The 12596-nt window shown below is 43.1% G+C and overlaps 1 protein-coding gene across 2 annotated transcripts in view; it reads left to right on the plus strand.

The window, feature by feature from the left end:
• The window catches only part of LOC105482539 (glycosylphosphatidylinositol specific phospholipase D1), a 65881-nt gene that overhangs the window by 46527 nt on the left and 6758 nt on the right, over nt 1-12596 (plus strand). For both annotated transcript variants that reach the window (XM_011742672.3, XM_011742674.2), the window contains 4 exons: nt 5891-6067; nt 6449-6609; nt 9279-9305; nt 9431-9481. In XM_011742672.3, the coding sequence (XP_011740974.2) occupies nt 5891-6067; nt 6449-6609; nt 9279-9305; nt 9431-9481 (416 nt within the window). The remainder of the gene's footprint in view (nt 1-5890; nt 6068-6448; nt 6610-9278; nt 9306-9430; nt 9482-12596) is intronic.

The raw sequence follows: 12596 nt of genomic DNA on the forward strand, positions 1-12596 counted from the left end.
AAACATGATTTTTGATATCTATGTTGCATTTGTTTCATGCCAACATTTACTAACATCACCCTGTTGGTGGAATTGTAGGTTTGTTTCCAGTGTTACACTATTGTGAATAAGGAATTATTGAACACTCATGTACCTCATCTTTGACTGCCTTTCTGATTCGTTTTTGGATAGATTCCTGGAGATGGAATTCCTGGAGTAGAGGATCTAATCTTTCTAAAAGCTCTTGTTATATATAATCAAACTATTTTTCAGAAAGATTTTTGTTTCATACAATATGGGAAAGATTTGAATAATAGGCAGAAGTGGATCAGGCAGGCGGGGTGTGGTGGCTCACTCCTGTAATCCTAGCACTTTGGGAGGCAGAGGTGGGTGGATCACTTGAGGTCGGGAGTTAGAGACCAACCTGACCAACATGGTGAAACCCTGTTTCTACTAAAAATACAAAAATTAGCCAAGTGCAGTGGCGGACAGCTGTAATCCCAGCTACTCCAGAGGCTGAGCCACAAGAATTGCTTGAACCCAGGAAGCAGAGCTTGCAGTGAGCTGAGATCGAGCCACTGTACTCCAGCCTGGGCGACAGGGCAGGACTCCATCTCAAAAACAAAAACAAAACAAAACAAAAAACAAAACAACCACCAGAGAAAAACAGTTTTGTTTGCTTTAAGTTTTCATTTCTACGTTTGTCCTCCTTCGTCAGTCTTGTAATGACGGTCTCAAGCAGTAACAGTAGTAATTGCTGTAATGAGCCCAAGAATTTGAGGCCAGCCTGGGCAATATAGGGAGACCCCACCTCTACAGAAAAAAAAAAAAAAAGCTAGGCATAGGCATGGTGATGTGCACGTGTGGTTCCATCTACTCAGGAGGCTGAGGTGGGAAGATCACTTGAGCCAAGGAGTTCAAGGCTGCAGTGAGCTATGATCGCACCACAGTGAGACCCCATTTATAAAAAAATAAATAAAAATAGAAAATAAGTTTAATTATAACTTTTATATATGTATATAATGTTAATTTATAACGTGTATATAAGTATACTACATATAATATAAATGTATATAATATGTATATATCACATACATATGTATGTAATATGTATATATAACGTGTATATATGTACATATAATGTATACAGATTATATGTGGATATGTGTATCTATAATATATATGCCTATCTATAATATATACATATTATGTGTATCTATAATATATACATATGTGTATCTATATATGAATTATATATAAATGTATATATCAGATATAAATATATATAAATTAATATCACAATCAGGTTATTGTTATTGATATATTTCACCCACATTGTTCAGATTTTCCCATTTTTACTTGTATTTTACTTGTATTTCACCCACGCAATTTGTGGGGCGCAGTTCCAAATAAAAATGCAGGGCCCCTTGTTAAAAAATTGTTGAGAATTTCAAGTCAGAGACAGGCCAATGTGAAGACAGGCATAGGACCTTTAGAAATGCAGTGCCTGTGTGACCATACGGGGCACACGTCTTGCATACTGTACAGCTTTTCAAATCTTGGAATCAGGTTAGACGCAACTTCTCTCATTTCCTAATCTACAGCAATTTTTGCATAGTACCTGCGTTTTATCACAACCATCCCCGAATATGCAGCTTTGCAAAGATGTGGCATCACTGAAAGGAATGCAGGGCTCTCATGTCGTAACTGTGACTGGCCTCCACCTAGTAGTTCATGTGGTGTCAGATGTCACTATTACCTTTGAAATTTCAAAATATCGACAGCATCTCTGCGAGTTCACTGAAGCGCTTCAGTGTGCAGTTTGGGAATCACAGCTGTAAGGCACAGATTAATCTAAATTGGAGAATTTTGATCTACTTTTTTTTTTTCTTTTTGAGACAGAGTCTCACTCTCTTGCCCAGACTGGAGTGTAGTGGCGTGATCTCAGCTCACTGCAGCCTCTGCCTCCCGGGTTCAAGCAATTCTCCTGCCTTAGTCACCTGAGTAGCTGGGAGTACAAACGTGCACCACCATGCCCAGCTAATTTTTTTTTTTTTTTGGTATTTTTAGTAGAGGGGGGTTTCGCCATGCTGGCCAGGCTGGTCTCGAACTCCTTACCTCAGGTGATCTGCCCACCTCGACCTCACAAAGTGCTGGGATTACAGGCGTGAGCCACTGCGCCCAGCCACTACACCATTTTATATCAGATACTTGAGCATCTGTGGATTTTGGTATCTGTGAGAGGCCCTGGAACCAATCCCTTGTGGATACTGAGGGATGGCTGTATTATTTATAGTAGTGAAAAGCTAGAAATAGCCTAAATGTGAAAAGAATCAGATTTAAAATTTTATAATCCACAAAATCTCCATTTTGTTTAAAATGTGTGTTTATAGATATCTCTCTACCTACCTACCTATCTCACTCTCCACAAAGAAATATATATTATATAAATTTTCTTCTTTATGCTTTTTTTTAAATAGATGGAGTCTTGCTATGTTGTCCAGGCTGGCCATGAACTTCTGGGCTCAAGTGATCCTCCTGTCTTAGGCTCACAAGTAGCTGGGACTACAGGCATGTGCCACCACACCTGGATTATGCTTTTTTTTTTTTTTTTTTTTTTTAGTATTTTTCATACTTTTGATAATGATGAAATATAGAAGATCTTCTTGACATCTGCATAGTTTTGACTATTTTGCAGTAATCCTGAAAGCTGGTGACATTAAGTAACTTATAGTTGATAATTTTTCTTTTTCTTTTTAAGCAATAGGGTCTTGCTCTGTTGCCCAGTCTGGAGTGCAGTGGTGTGACCACAGCTCACTGTAACCCTGAACTCCTGAGGTCAAGTGATCCTCCCGCCTCAGCCTCTTGAGTAGCTCAGACTACAGGCACATGCCACTGATGCCCTATTTTTTTGTAGTGATAGGGTCTCACTGCATTACCCAGGAAGGTCCATGAGCTCAAGTGATCCTCCTGCCTCAGCCTCCCAAAGTGCTGGGATTATAGGCATGAGCCACCGTGTCCAGCAGGTTTATAGTTTTTCTGAGACGTGAGTATGAACCACGTTGCAAGATGATATCCTCTTTCCTGTGGTTTTCAAGAGTAGAGTTGGTGAGATGCACCTATGTATTACAATAGCTCTGTTGTTTTCTGCTCCCTCCACTGGAAGAAAAGTTCCACTTGAGAAGTAAAATACTTGTGTGTGTTTATTTAAAAAATACCTGCCACCCCCGCAACCCAAACACAACCCTAGGGGCTAGTGCCTATGGCAGAAATGAAGACAATGTGGAGGTCAAAAAGATAATGGTCCTTAATTTGAAGATATAAGCATTACAGACGGACTTCTATGTTAACTAGAAGGTATAAGCATCACAGAAGGAATTCTGTGTTATAGTAGCATTCTGGAATTTGAGAATTCATAAAGGCCTCTGCTACATGTAGCCCTTTTAAAAGCCAAAGTTCTTCAGGATTATTTTCATTACTAAAATAATATAGAAATGCCTACAACATTACCTTGAGTTTTTTCTCCTTAATTGTCTAAGTGTGTATGATAATCCATTGTTTGGTTTGCATGATTGAGAGGGTGAGGTGTTTTGAATGACTGAAATTTCCAAGTGTCTAGATTCTTCTGTTTTAATTCTGAAGAATTAAAACACTTTGATGAAATTATTTTAAATTATATTCTTCTCTTCTTTAACAGACTGTGATGCATGTTAGAGATTTGGGAGTATTGATTAATTACAATTCTTCCTCATCCTTGTGCATTTCAAATCATTTCTGAAATAGATTCATGAATCATTCAGAGGGATATCAAAATATGTACTTTTGAAGAGCTGACATAGTTGGATTAGAGAACACAGTCTCAATGGGCAGCCCTATTCAGGTTAATTCTTGCTCCAAAAGCTGGACTTGGGGTGACTTCTCTGAGATTCTCCCACATGCAGTGGGGCCAGTGTTCATCCTGTCAGTGGCAGAGCCAGAGGGAGAAGCCTCAGGTACCCTCCTGCCTGTGGAAGGACTGAGGCAGGGAGTGGACAGAGAGCTGAAAGTATTACTGTATTCCTGGGCGCTCCAGGGAGCTCAATGGTCCCTTTAGGAAGCATGAAAAGAAAGGGAACGTGGCCAGGCGCAGTGGCTCATGCCTGTAATCGCAGCACTTTGGGAGGCCGAGGCAGGCGGATCACAAGGTCAGGCGATCGAGACCATCCTGCCTAACACGGTGAAACCCCATCTCTACTAAAAATACAAAAAATTAGCCAGATGTGGTGGTGGGTACCTGTCATCCCAGCTACTTGGGAGGCTGAGGCAGAAGAATCGCTTGAACGCAGGAGGCAGAGCTTGCAGTGAGCTGAGATCACACCACTGCACTCCAGTCTGGGCGACAGAGCGAGACTCCGTCTCAAAAAAAAAAAGGAATGAAGATTTTCTCTCATTTCAACTTTTCTTGATATTTTGGGCTTTCACTCTGAATATTAACTATTGTACTTTGTTGGCACATTGTTTTCTTAGGAGACATTGTGTTAGGTCAGGTTGTTTACCCTACATCGGGAAGCTCCGGATTGCTGAGCTTTTAAAATAGTGTTTCTTATTTCCTACTGTTTTCTGGCTGTTATTTCTGAGTGTTGTTGCTGACTCTGCTTTGGGCCCTCAGTGGCTTCTAGTGGACAGTTTCCTGTAAACAAGGCACAAGTTTGTCTGAAAAAACAGGTCAAATTAGCTCAGTTTTACACACAAAACTCAGTGGACGCTGACGTGAGATCGTATCCATGCACTGATGCTTTGCCAGTGTACGACAAACTTCTCAGAGGGCCACCAGCCCCGCCAACCCACAGGTGCCATTTATATTTCTGAAATCAAAGCTCTATTCCAAATAACAAAGTTTACAGCGAAATTCCAACAACTAGCTTTGAGTTTGTTCAAAATTCATTAATTCAAAAAACACTTTATTAAATACTTGTACAGAACCAAGCACCATGCTAGCAACAGTGGCTAGAGAGACAGAGCCATGACCCCACTGCTTGTGGAATGGACGCCTGATGCAGAGACACAGGAGTGAATGCAGAGCGGTGCTGCCCTGCCATGGGTATTCGGAAGGCACTGGGCCAGCTCATGTCCACTGTAAAATGCTTACCTGAACTCAGAGGTCCTGGGGTCAGGACACAATCACTTGACCATGTTTTGTGGGCCCCAGCTGTCTGCAGTTCTTGTAGTTCTGCTGCGTTTGTGCCCAGAGCTAAAGTCCCACTGGACTCGGTGTTATTACGTATGGGAGCACATGGAAGCGGCCTCTGCTTTAGACCAGGGAGGTTAGGAAAGGCTTCCCAGAGGAGAGGACACCAGAGCCAAATTCCGCAGGGTGAGCAGGAGTAGCCAGCAGAGGGGTGTGGACGGGGAGCACGGGAGGGTATGCCTCTATTCCAGGCAGAGAGCGCATCATGTCCAAAGGCCGAAATTGAACACATAGTTTGGGCTGTGGTTTAAGTTCATAATGATGAAGTGTGGGTAAAAGGGTTAATGGCGCTAGATCCCCAAGTGGGAGTCAGATTCTGTAAGGCCTTGTGAAGAGTTTGGACTCCGTCCAGAGTCCACTTGTGTTTGGATGTGTCCGTCATGGGGGTGACCTAGGCAGTTTGTGATATGAGAAAATAAAAAGGGGGTTGTGTGGAGACTGTATTAGGGGGATACGACCGGAAAAAAGAATACCTGCCTGGAGGGAAATCACTGAAGCTCTCTGGTGTTTGTGCCTTGGTGCCCCAGCTGGTTGTACCTCCCTGTCTGCCGGAGTTGACCGGCACTGAAACCAGCTGTCCTGTAGGATCCCGAGTGATCAGCGTCACTTGAGAATGGGATGCTATTCCGTGTTCTGTAATGCCTTCATTTTTGTGAGGCCAGCAGGAACTGTGGTTCATTTCAGATGACGTGTCTAAGATGGCATTCCTGACCATGACCCTGCACCAAGGCGGAGCCACTCGGATGTACGCGCTCACATCCGACCTGCAGCCTCCGCTGCTCAGCACCTTCAGCGGAGACCGCCGCTTCTCTCGATTTGGTGGCGTTCTGCACTTGAGTGACCTGGATGATGATGGCGTAGGTAAGAAAGGAACAGGACCCTTTGACAAGAATTGAGTCCCTTTGCCCAGTGGGTGGATCTCCTAATTGCATCATCTGGGCTCTGCCCTTATAATTGACAGCCCCGTGGCCTAAGGACATTTAGATAGATCTTGAATCAGGCGAGACCAGAGAGGGAGTTGCACTTCTGGAAGGTAGTAATATGAGAATCACCTGTGGTAATTGCTATTGAAGAATGAAGTAGGAAACAAAAGCCTTGCCTTTGCCAGGGTGAAATCACAGCAGGCTAAAGGAGACACGAATATTATTTGCAGGAGGTTGGGTTAGGATCCAGTAGCAGAACAAGGAAAAGATGACAGTGAGGAGTCAAATACTTCCTTCTGTCGGTTTTTATTGTTTACAGATGAAATCATCGTGGCAGCCCCCCTGAGGATAGCAGATGTAACCTCTGGGCTGATTGGGGGAGAAGATGGCCGAGTTTATGTATATAATGGCAAAGAGACCACCCTTGGTGACATGACTGGCAAATGCAAATCGTGGATGACTCCATGTCCAGAAGAAAAGGTAAAGTGTTCTATAAAATCCTATACCTTACTGGGAAAGGATCACTAATCGCTGATTCCTTGTTAACTCATGTCCACTATAAAATGCTTACCTGAATTCATACATTCTAGGGTCAGGACACCATCATCTGCCCATGTTTTGTGGGCCCCAGCTGCCTGCAGTTCTTACAGTTCTGCAACATTTCTGCCCAGAGCTAAAGTCCCGCCGGACTTGGTGTTATGTAGGTTCCTGGTCACACAGCCTCCCACTGCTTGGTCAGGCACCCACAGCACAGAAGAAAGAAAACAGGCCATGGTCATTGGAGTTTCTCTTTTTAAAATAGAGACGGGTTCCTGTTCAATTGCCCAGGCTGGAGTGCCGTGGTGTGATCATGGCTCACTGCAGCCTCAAACTCCTGGACTCAGGTGATTTTCTTGTCTCAGCCTCCCGAGTAGCTAGACTACAGGCATGTGCCACCACACCTGGCTAATCTTTTAATCTTTTGTAGAGATGGAGCCTCACTATGTTGCCCAGGCTGGTACTGAACTCTTGGGCTGAAGCAGTCCTTCCACCTGGCCTCTCAAAGTGCTGGGATTACAGGCATGAGCCACCATGCCCGGCCAGCCACTGGAGTTTCATTAAAACGGCCTGTCTTTTGCTTTTTGTTTCATTTCTTTGTTTATTCCTGTTTTGGGTGAGTTTCCTTAGGTTACATTTCCTGAGCCTAAAACATTTGGCCATTATTTAACTTTTTTTTTTTTTTTTTTTTTTTTTTTTTTTTTTTTTTTGAGATAGAGTCTGGCTCCGTCACTTAGGCTGAAGTGCAGTGGCAGGGTCTCGGCTCGCTTCAACCTCCTCCTCCCAGGTTCAAGCCATTCTCCTGCTTCAGCCTCCCAAATAGCTGAGACTACAGACATGCGCCACCACGCCCAGCTAATTTTTTGTGTTTTTAGTAGAGACAGGGTTTCACCATGTTGGCCAGGCGGTGATTACAGCCCAAAGTGCTGGGATTACAGGCATGAGCCACCACACCCCACCTATTTTAAAAATTTTTTAATTATTTTTTAAATTGCAAAATTAGTGAAAGTTTACTATGAAAATTTTAGAAAATACAAAATGTACAAAGAAGAGAATTAAAAATTATCTACCTAAAATTCCATTCTGCAGAGCTAATACCTGTTTACCTTTAGAGCGTATCCTGCTAGTATTTTTCCTATGACTTTAATTACTACCGTTTATTGTGCATTTAGTATGCATATGCTAAGAACTGTGTATCATTTAATCCACATAAAAGTTATGAAATTAATATTATGCCCATTTACAGATTAAAAAAATTAAAGATCTTAGCTGAGTGTGGTGGCTCACACCTGTAATCCCAGCACTTTGGGAGGCTGAGGCAGGAGGATCCCTTGAGCCCAGGAGTTCAGGACCAGCTTGGGCAACATAGGGAGACCCTGTCTTAAAACAAAAAAATTAAAGATCAGAGAGGAAGTTTATTCAAAGTTACACTGCTAGGAAGGACGTGGCACAACAGGAATTTGTACCAAGATCTGATTCCAAAGCCTACCCGTAAATATTACACTATGTGTGTGCATATTTTGGTTGACAATTGTGATCCTATTGTGCATAATTTGTGCATAATTTTGTAACTTTTTTTTTTTTTTTAATGGAATCTCACTCTGTCATCCAGGCTGGAGTGCAGTGGCATGATCTCGGTTCAGTACAACCTCCGCCTCCCAGGTTCAAGTGATTCTCCTGCCTCAGCTTCCTGAGTAGCTGGGACTACAGGCGCACACTACCATGCCCAGCTAATTTTTGTATTTTTAGTAGAGGTGGGGGTTTCACCACATTGGCCAGGCTGGTCTTGAACTCCTGACCTCCAGTGATCCGCCTGCCTCGGCCTCCCAAAGTGCTGGGATTATAGGTGTGAGCCACTGCGCCTGGCCTTAACCTGAATTTTTTTTTTTTCTTTTTTACCTACCAATATGCCAAGAACATTTTCTTATGTTATCTGATATTCTTATATAATATGATATTTACCAGCTGATGAGTATTTTATCTACAGATAAACCATAGTTTATTTACCCATTATTTAAGTAACTATTATTAGTCATTTGTGCCATTTCCAATTTTCACTGTTTTTAAATAATATTTATGGTAAAGAGTCACATAAACATTTTTATACATCTGGTTAATTTTCTGACCTGTATTTCTATAAGTAGAATTTCTGGGGTCAAAGGGCATGCACATTTGTAAGGCTAATCAAGAAATGTAGAAATGAGGCCGGGCGTGGTGGCTCATGCCTGTAATCCCAGCACTTTGGGAGGTCGAGGTGGGCAGATCACCTGAGGTCAGGAGTTCGAGACCAGCCTGGCCAGCATGGCGAAACCCCCCTCTACTAAAAATACAAAAAAAATTAGCCAGGCGTGGTGGTACACGCCTGTAATTCCATCTACTCAGGAGGCTGAGGCAGGAGACTTGCTTGAACCTGGGAGGCAGAGGTTGCAGTGAGCTGAAATCGCGCCACTGTACTCTAGCCTGGGTGACAGCGTGAGACTCTGTCTCAAAAAAAAAAAAAAAAAAAAAAAAAGAAATGTAGAAATGAGGGTATAAGGGTATAATTAAAATTGATTTTAGAAAACCACACAAACAGTAATAACGTTGTCTCTCTTCTCAATTTTTTTCTTCAGGCCCAATATGTATTGATTTCTCCTGAAGTAAGTATCCCTTGAAAGACTGAAGAAAGAAAAATTACCAAAACAATGCCCCTTGGCTTATTTTAAACAGATAAAGTATTGCGCTGTGTTCTCCAAAGTCCATTAACAGACAGCATGTTTTGCAGGCCAGCTCAAGGTTTGGGAGCTCCCTGATCACCGTGAGGTCCAAGGCAAAGGTGAGCCCCAGGACTTCATTTCATTGACGTTTATGTTAGTACTAAGGGTGGGATTTGGTGGTCTCACTTCTAGGTTTATTTCAGATTTTATTTTTATTTGAAAAGGAGAAGAACGCACAAAAAGAAAGTAACATTCACGTATAATCCCATCACTTCCTTGGAGGAAAGTTTCCCTTTTTACTCTTCCTGTTTTATCCTCTACAGCAGGGGTTGGGGCCAACTCGTCTGCCATCTAATTTTGTAGAGCCATGAACTAAAAATGTCAGCTCATGTTGAGATGGCTGAAAAGAAATCAAAACAGAATATCTTGTAACATTTGAAGTTTAAATGACATGGAAGTTGCAGTGCCCACACAGCTGTGGTGGAACACAGCCGGGCTCATCTGCTGTGGACTGCCCATGGCTGCTGTCGCGCTGCAGTGGCAGAACTGAGGGGTTGCTTTGGAGACTGATGCCTCACAAAGCCTAAAGTATTTATTATCTGGCCTGTTCCCCAAAATTGTTTGCTGGCCCTTGCCCTAGAAGATAACCATTGTTAATATTTTGCTATTTTCTTCCAGACTTTCAGAGTTATTTATTTATTTATTTATTTATTATTTTTTATACAGAAGCTTGCTCTGTTGCCCAGGCTGGAGTGCAGTGGTGCCAATTCAGCTCACTGCAACTTCCACCTCCCAGGTTCAAGTGATTTTCCTGCCTCGGTCTCCTAAGTCGCTGGGATTACAGGTGCCCACCGCCAGGCCCAGCTATTTTTTAAAAACTATTTTGTAGGCCGGGCGCAGTGGCTCACGCCTGTAATCCCAGCACTTTGGGAGGCCGAGGCGGGCGGATCACAAGGTCAGGAGATCGAGACCACGGTGAAACCCCGTCTCTACTAAAAATCACAAAAAATTAGCCGGGCGCGGTTGTGGGCGCCTGTAGTCCCAGCTACTCGGGAGGCTGAGGCAGGAGAATGGCGTGAACCCGGGAGGCGGAGCTTGCAGTGAGCCGAGATCGTGCCACTGCACTCCAGCCTGGGCTGGGCGACAGAGCGAGACTCTGTCTCAAAAAAAAAAAAAAAACAAAAAAACACTATTTTGTAGAGATGGGGTGTTGCCATGTTGTCCAGGCTGGTCTGAAACTCCTGGCCTCAAGTGGTCTGCCTGCCTCTGCCTTCCAACCTTCCAAAGTGCTGGGATGATAAGCATGCGCCTCTGCACCCGGCCCAGAGTTTTTCTATGACTTTAGAGATATACACACACTTTTTTTTTTTTTTAAGCAGGGTCTGGCTCTTGTCACCCAGGCTGGAGTGCAGTGGCGTGGTCTTGGCTCACTGCAACCTCTGTCTCCTGGACTCAAGTGATCCTCCAACCTCAGCTCCCTGAGTAGCTGAGACCACAGGTGTATGACACCATTCCACACTACTTTTTGTATTTTTAGGAGACAGAGTTTTACCATGTTGCCCAGGCTGGTCTTGAACTCCTGGACTCAAGTGGTCCATCCGCCTTGGCCCCCGATTTTTTTGGCTATTACAAACAGTGCCATAGTGAACATTCTTGTACCTGTCTGTAGCTTTTTATAAGGTGAGAATCTTAAAAGTAGGATTGCTAGATCTAAAAGTGTACACATTTTAAATTTTGATATGGTAGATTAAGAAGTTTAACCTTGGCTGGGCGTGGTGGCTCATACCTGTAATCCCAGCACTTTGGGAGGCTGAGGCAGGTGGATCAACTGAGGTCAGGAGTTCAATACCAGCCTGGCTAACATGGTGAAACCTCCTCTCTACTAAAAATAAAAAAAAATAGCCGGGCATGATGGCACATGCCTACAGTCTCAGCTATTTGGGAGAGTGAGGCAGGAGAATCGCTTGAACCTGGGAGGCGGAGGTTGCAGTGAGCTGGGATGGTGCCGTTGTACTCCAGCCTGGGCGACAGAGCAAGACTGTCTCAAAAAAAAAAAAAAAAAGTGGGGGCCGAGCGCGGTGGCTCACGCCTGTAATCCCAGCACTTTAGGAGGCCGAGTCGGGTGGATCATGAGGTCAGGAGATCGAGACCATCCTGGCTAACAGGGTGAAACCCCGTCTCTACTAAAAATACAAAAAATTAGCCGGCCGTGGTGGAGGGCACCTGTAGTCCCAGCTACTCGGGAGGCTGAGGTAGGAGAATGGCGTGAACCCGGGAGGCGGAGCTTGCAGTGAGCCGAGATCACACCACTGCACTCCAGCCTGGGCGACAGAGCGAGACTCCGTCTCAAAAAAAAAAAAAAGAAAAAAGAAAAAGTTTAACCTTAAAATATACCTCTAAACCACCGATTGCATTCATCCATTTAATTTAGGTTATGACACTGTATAGAACTGTGCTAGGCTATGAGAGATAAAAACAAGGAGAAGGCAAAGTCCCTGTTCTTGAAAATAAGATTTATATACCTGGAAAGTCAAAATAAATGCAAATTAGTATAGGATTAAATGCTTATGAGTAGTATGAAGAATAAGTCTTTTAACAGTGGGTTGAAGGGCTGCGGAAGCCATAGATATATATATATAACCATGTCTGTAAGACTTGGTAAGTGCTGTGGACCAGGCTCCTGTGGACCAGGGTGGAAGGTGGGAGGAGGAAGAGGATAAGGAAAAATTTTGGTGAAACTGCCCTCTAGTGGCCAATAATTTAAGTGACTCATTTACAGGCAGGTCTGAAAATGTAGGATTAACCACACAACAAAAAGATGGTTATTAACTTTTTGGGAAGATTCTCGGAAGGTCTGATCACAGGAATCCTTTATATCACAAGCTTGGATTATATTTAAAGTTTTATTCATTTCAAAAATTAGACTTTATCAAGAATCTATGTATTATAACATAAAACTCTACATATATCAACTATAACTTACATCAATTGAGAGTAGTAGTATATACAGATGATCTAAAAGTAATTTATATTTTATTCCTTTTTGTAAAACAATGCAAATGCACCTTCCTAATTATTGTTCACCTGGGTTAGTGTTAAAATTACTTCACTTTTCCAGCACATACTTGAGCTTGGGGGCATTTTTGAGCACTCTGGGCGTAAAGATAAATTAGATGTTGTGTTTCAAAAATGGGCATTGACAATCAGGATGAGCAGAGTGGCCTTTTCCTGAGA

Source organism: Macaca nemestrina, chromosome 5 (genome assembly GCF_043159975.1).
Source record: "Macaca nemestrina isolate mMacNem1 chromosome 5, mMacNem.hap1, whole genome shotgun sequence".
NCBI lineage: Eukaryota > Metazoa > Chordata > Mammalia > Primates > Cercopithecidae > Macaca > Macaca nemestrina.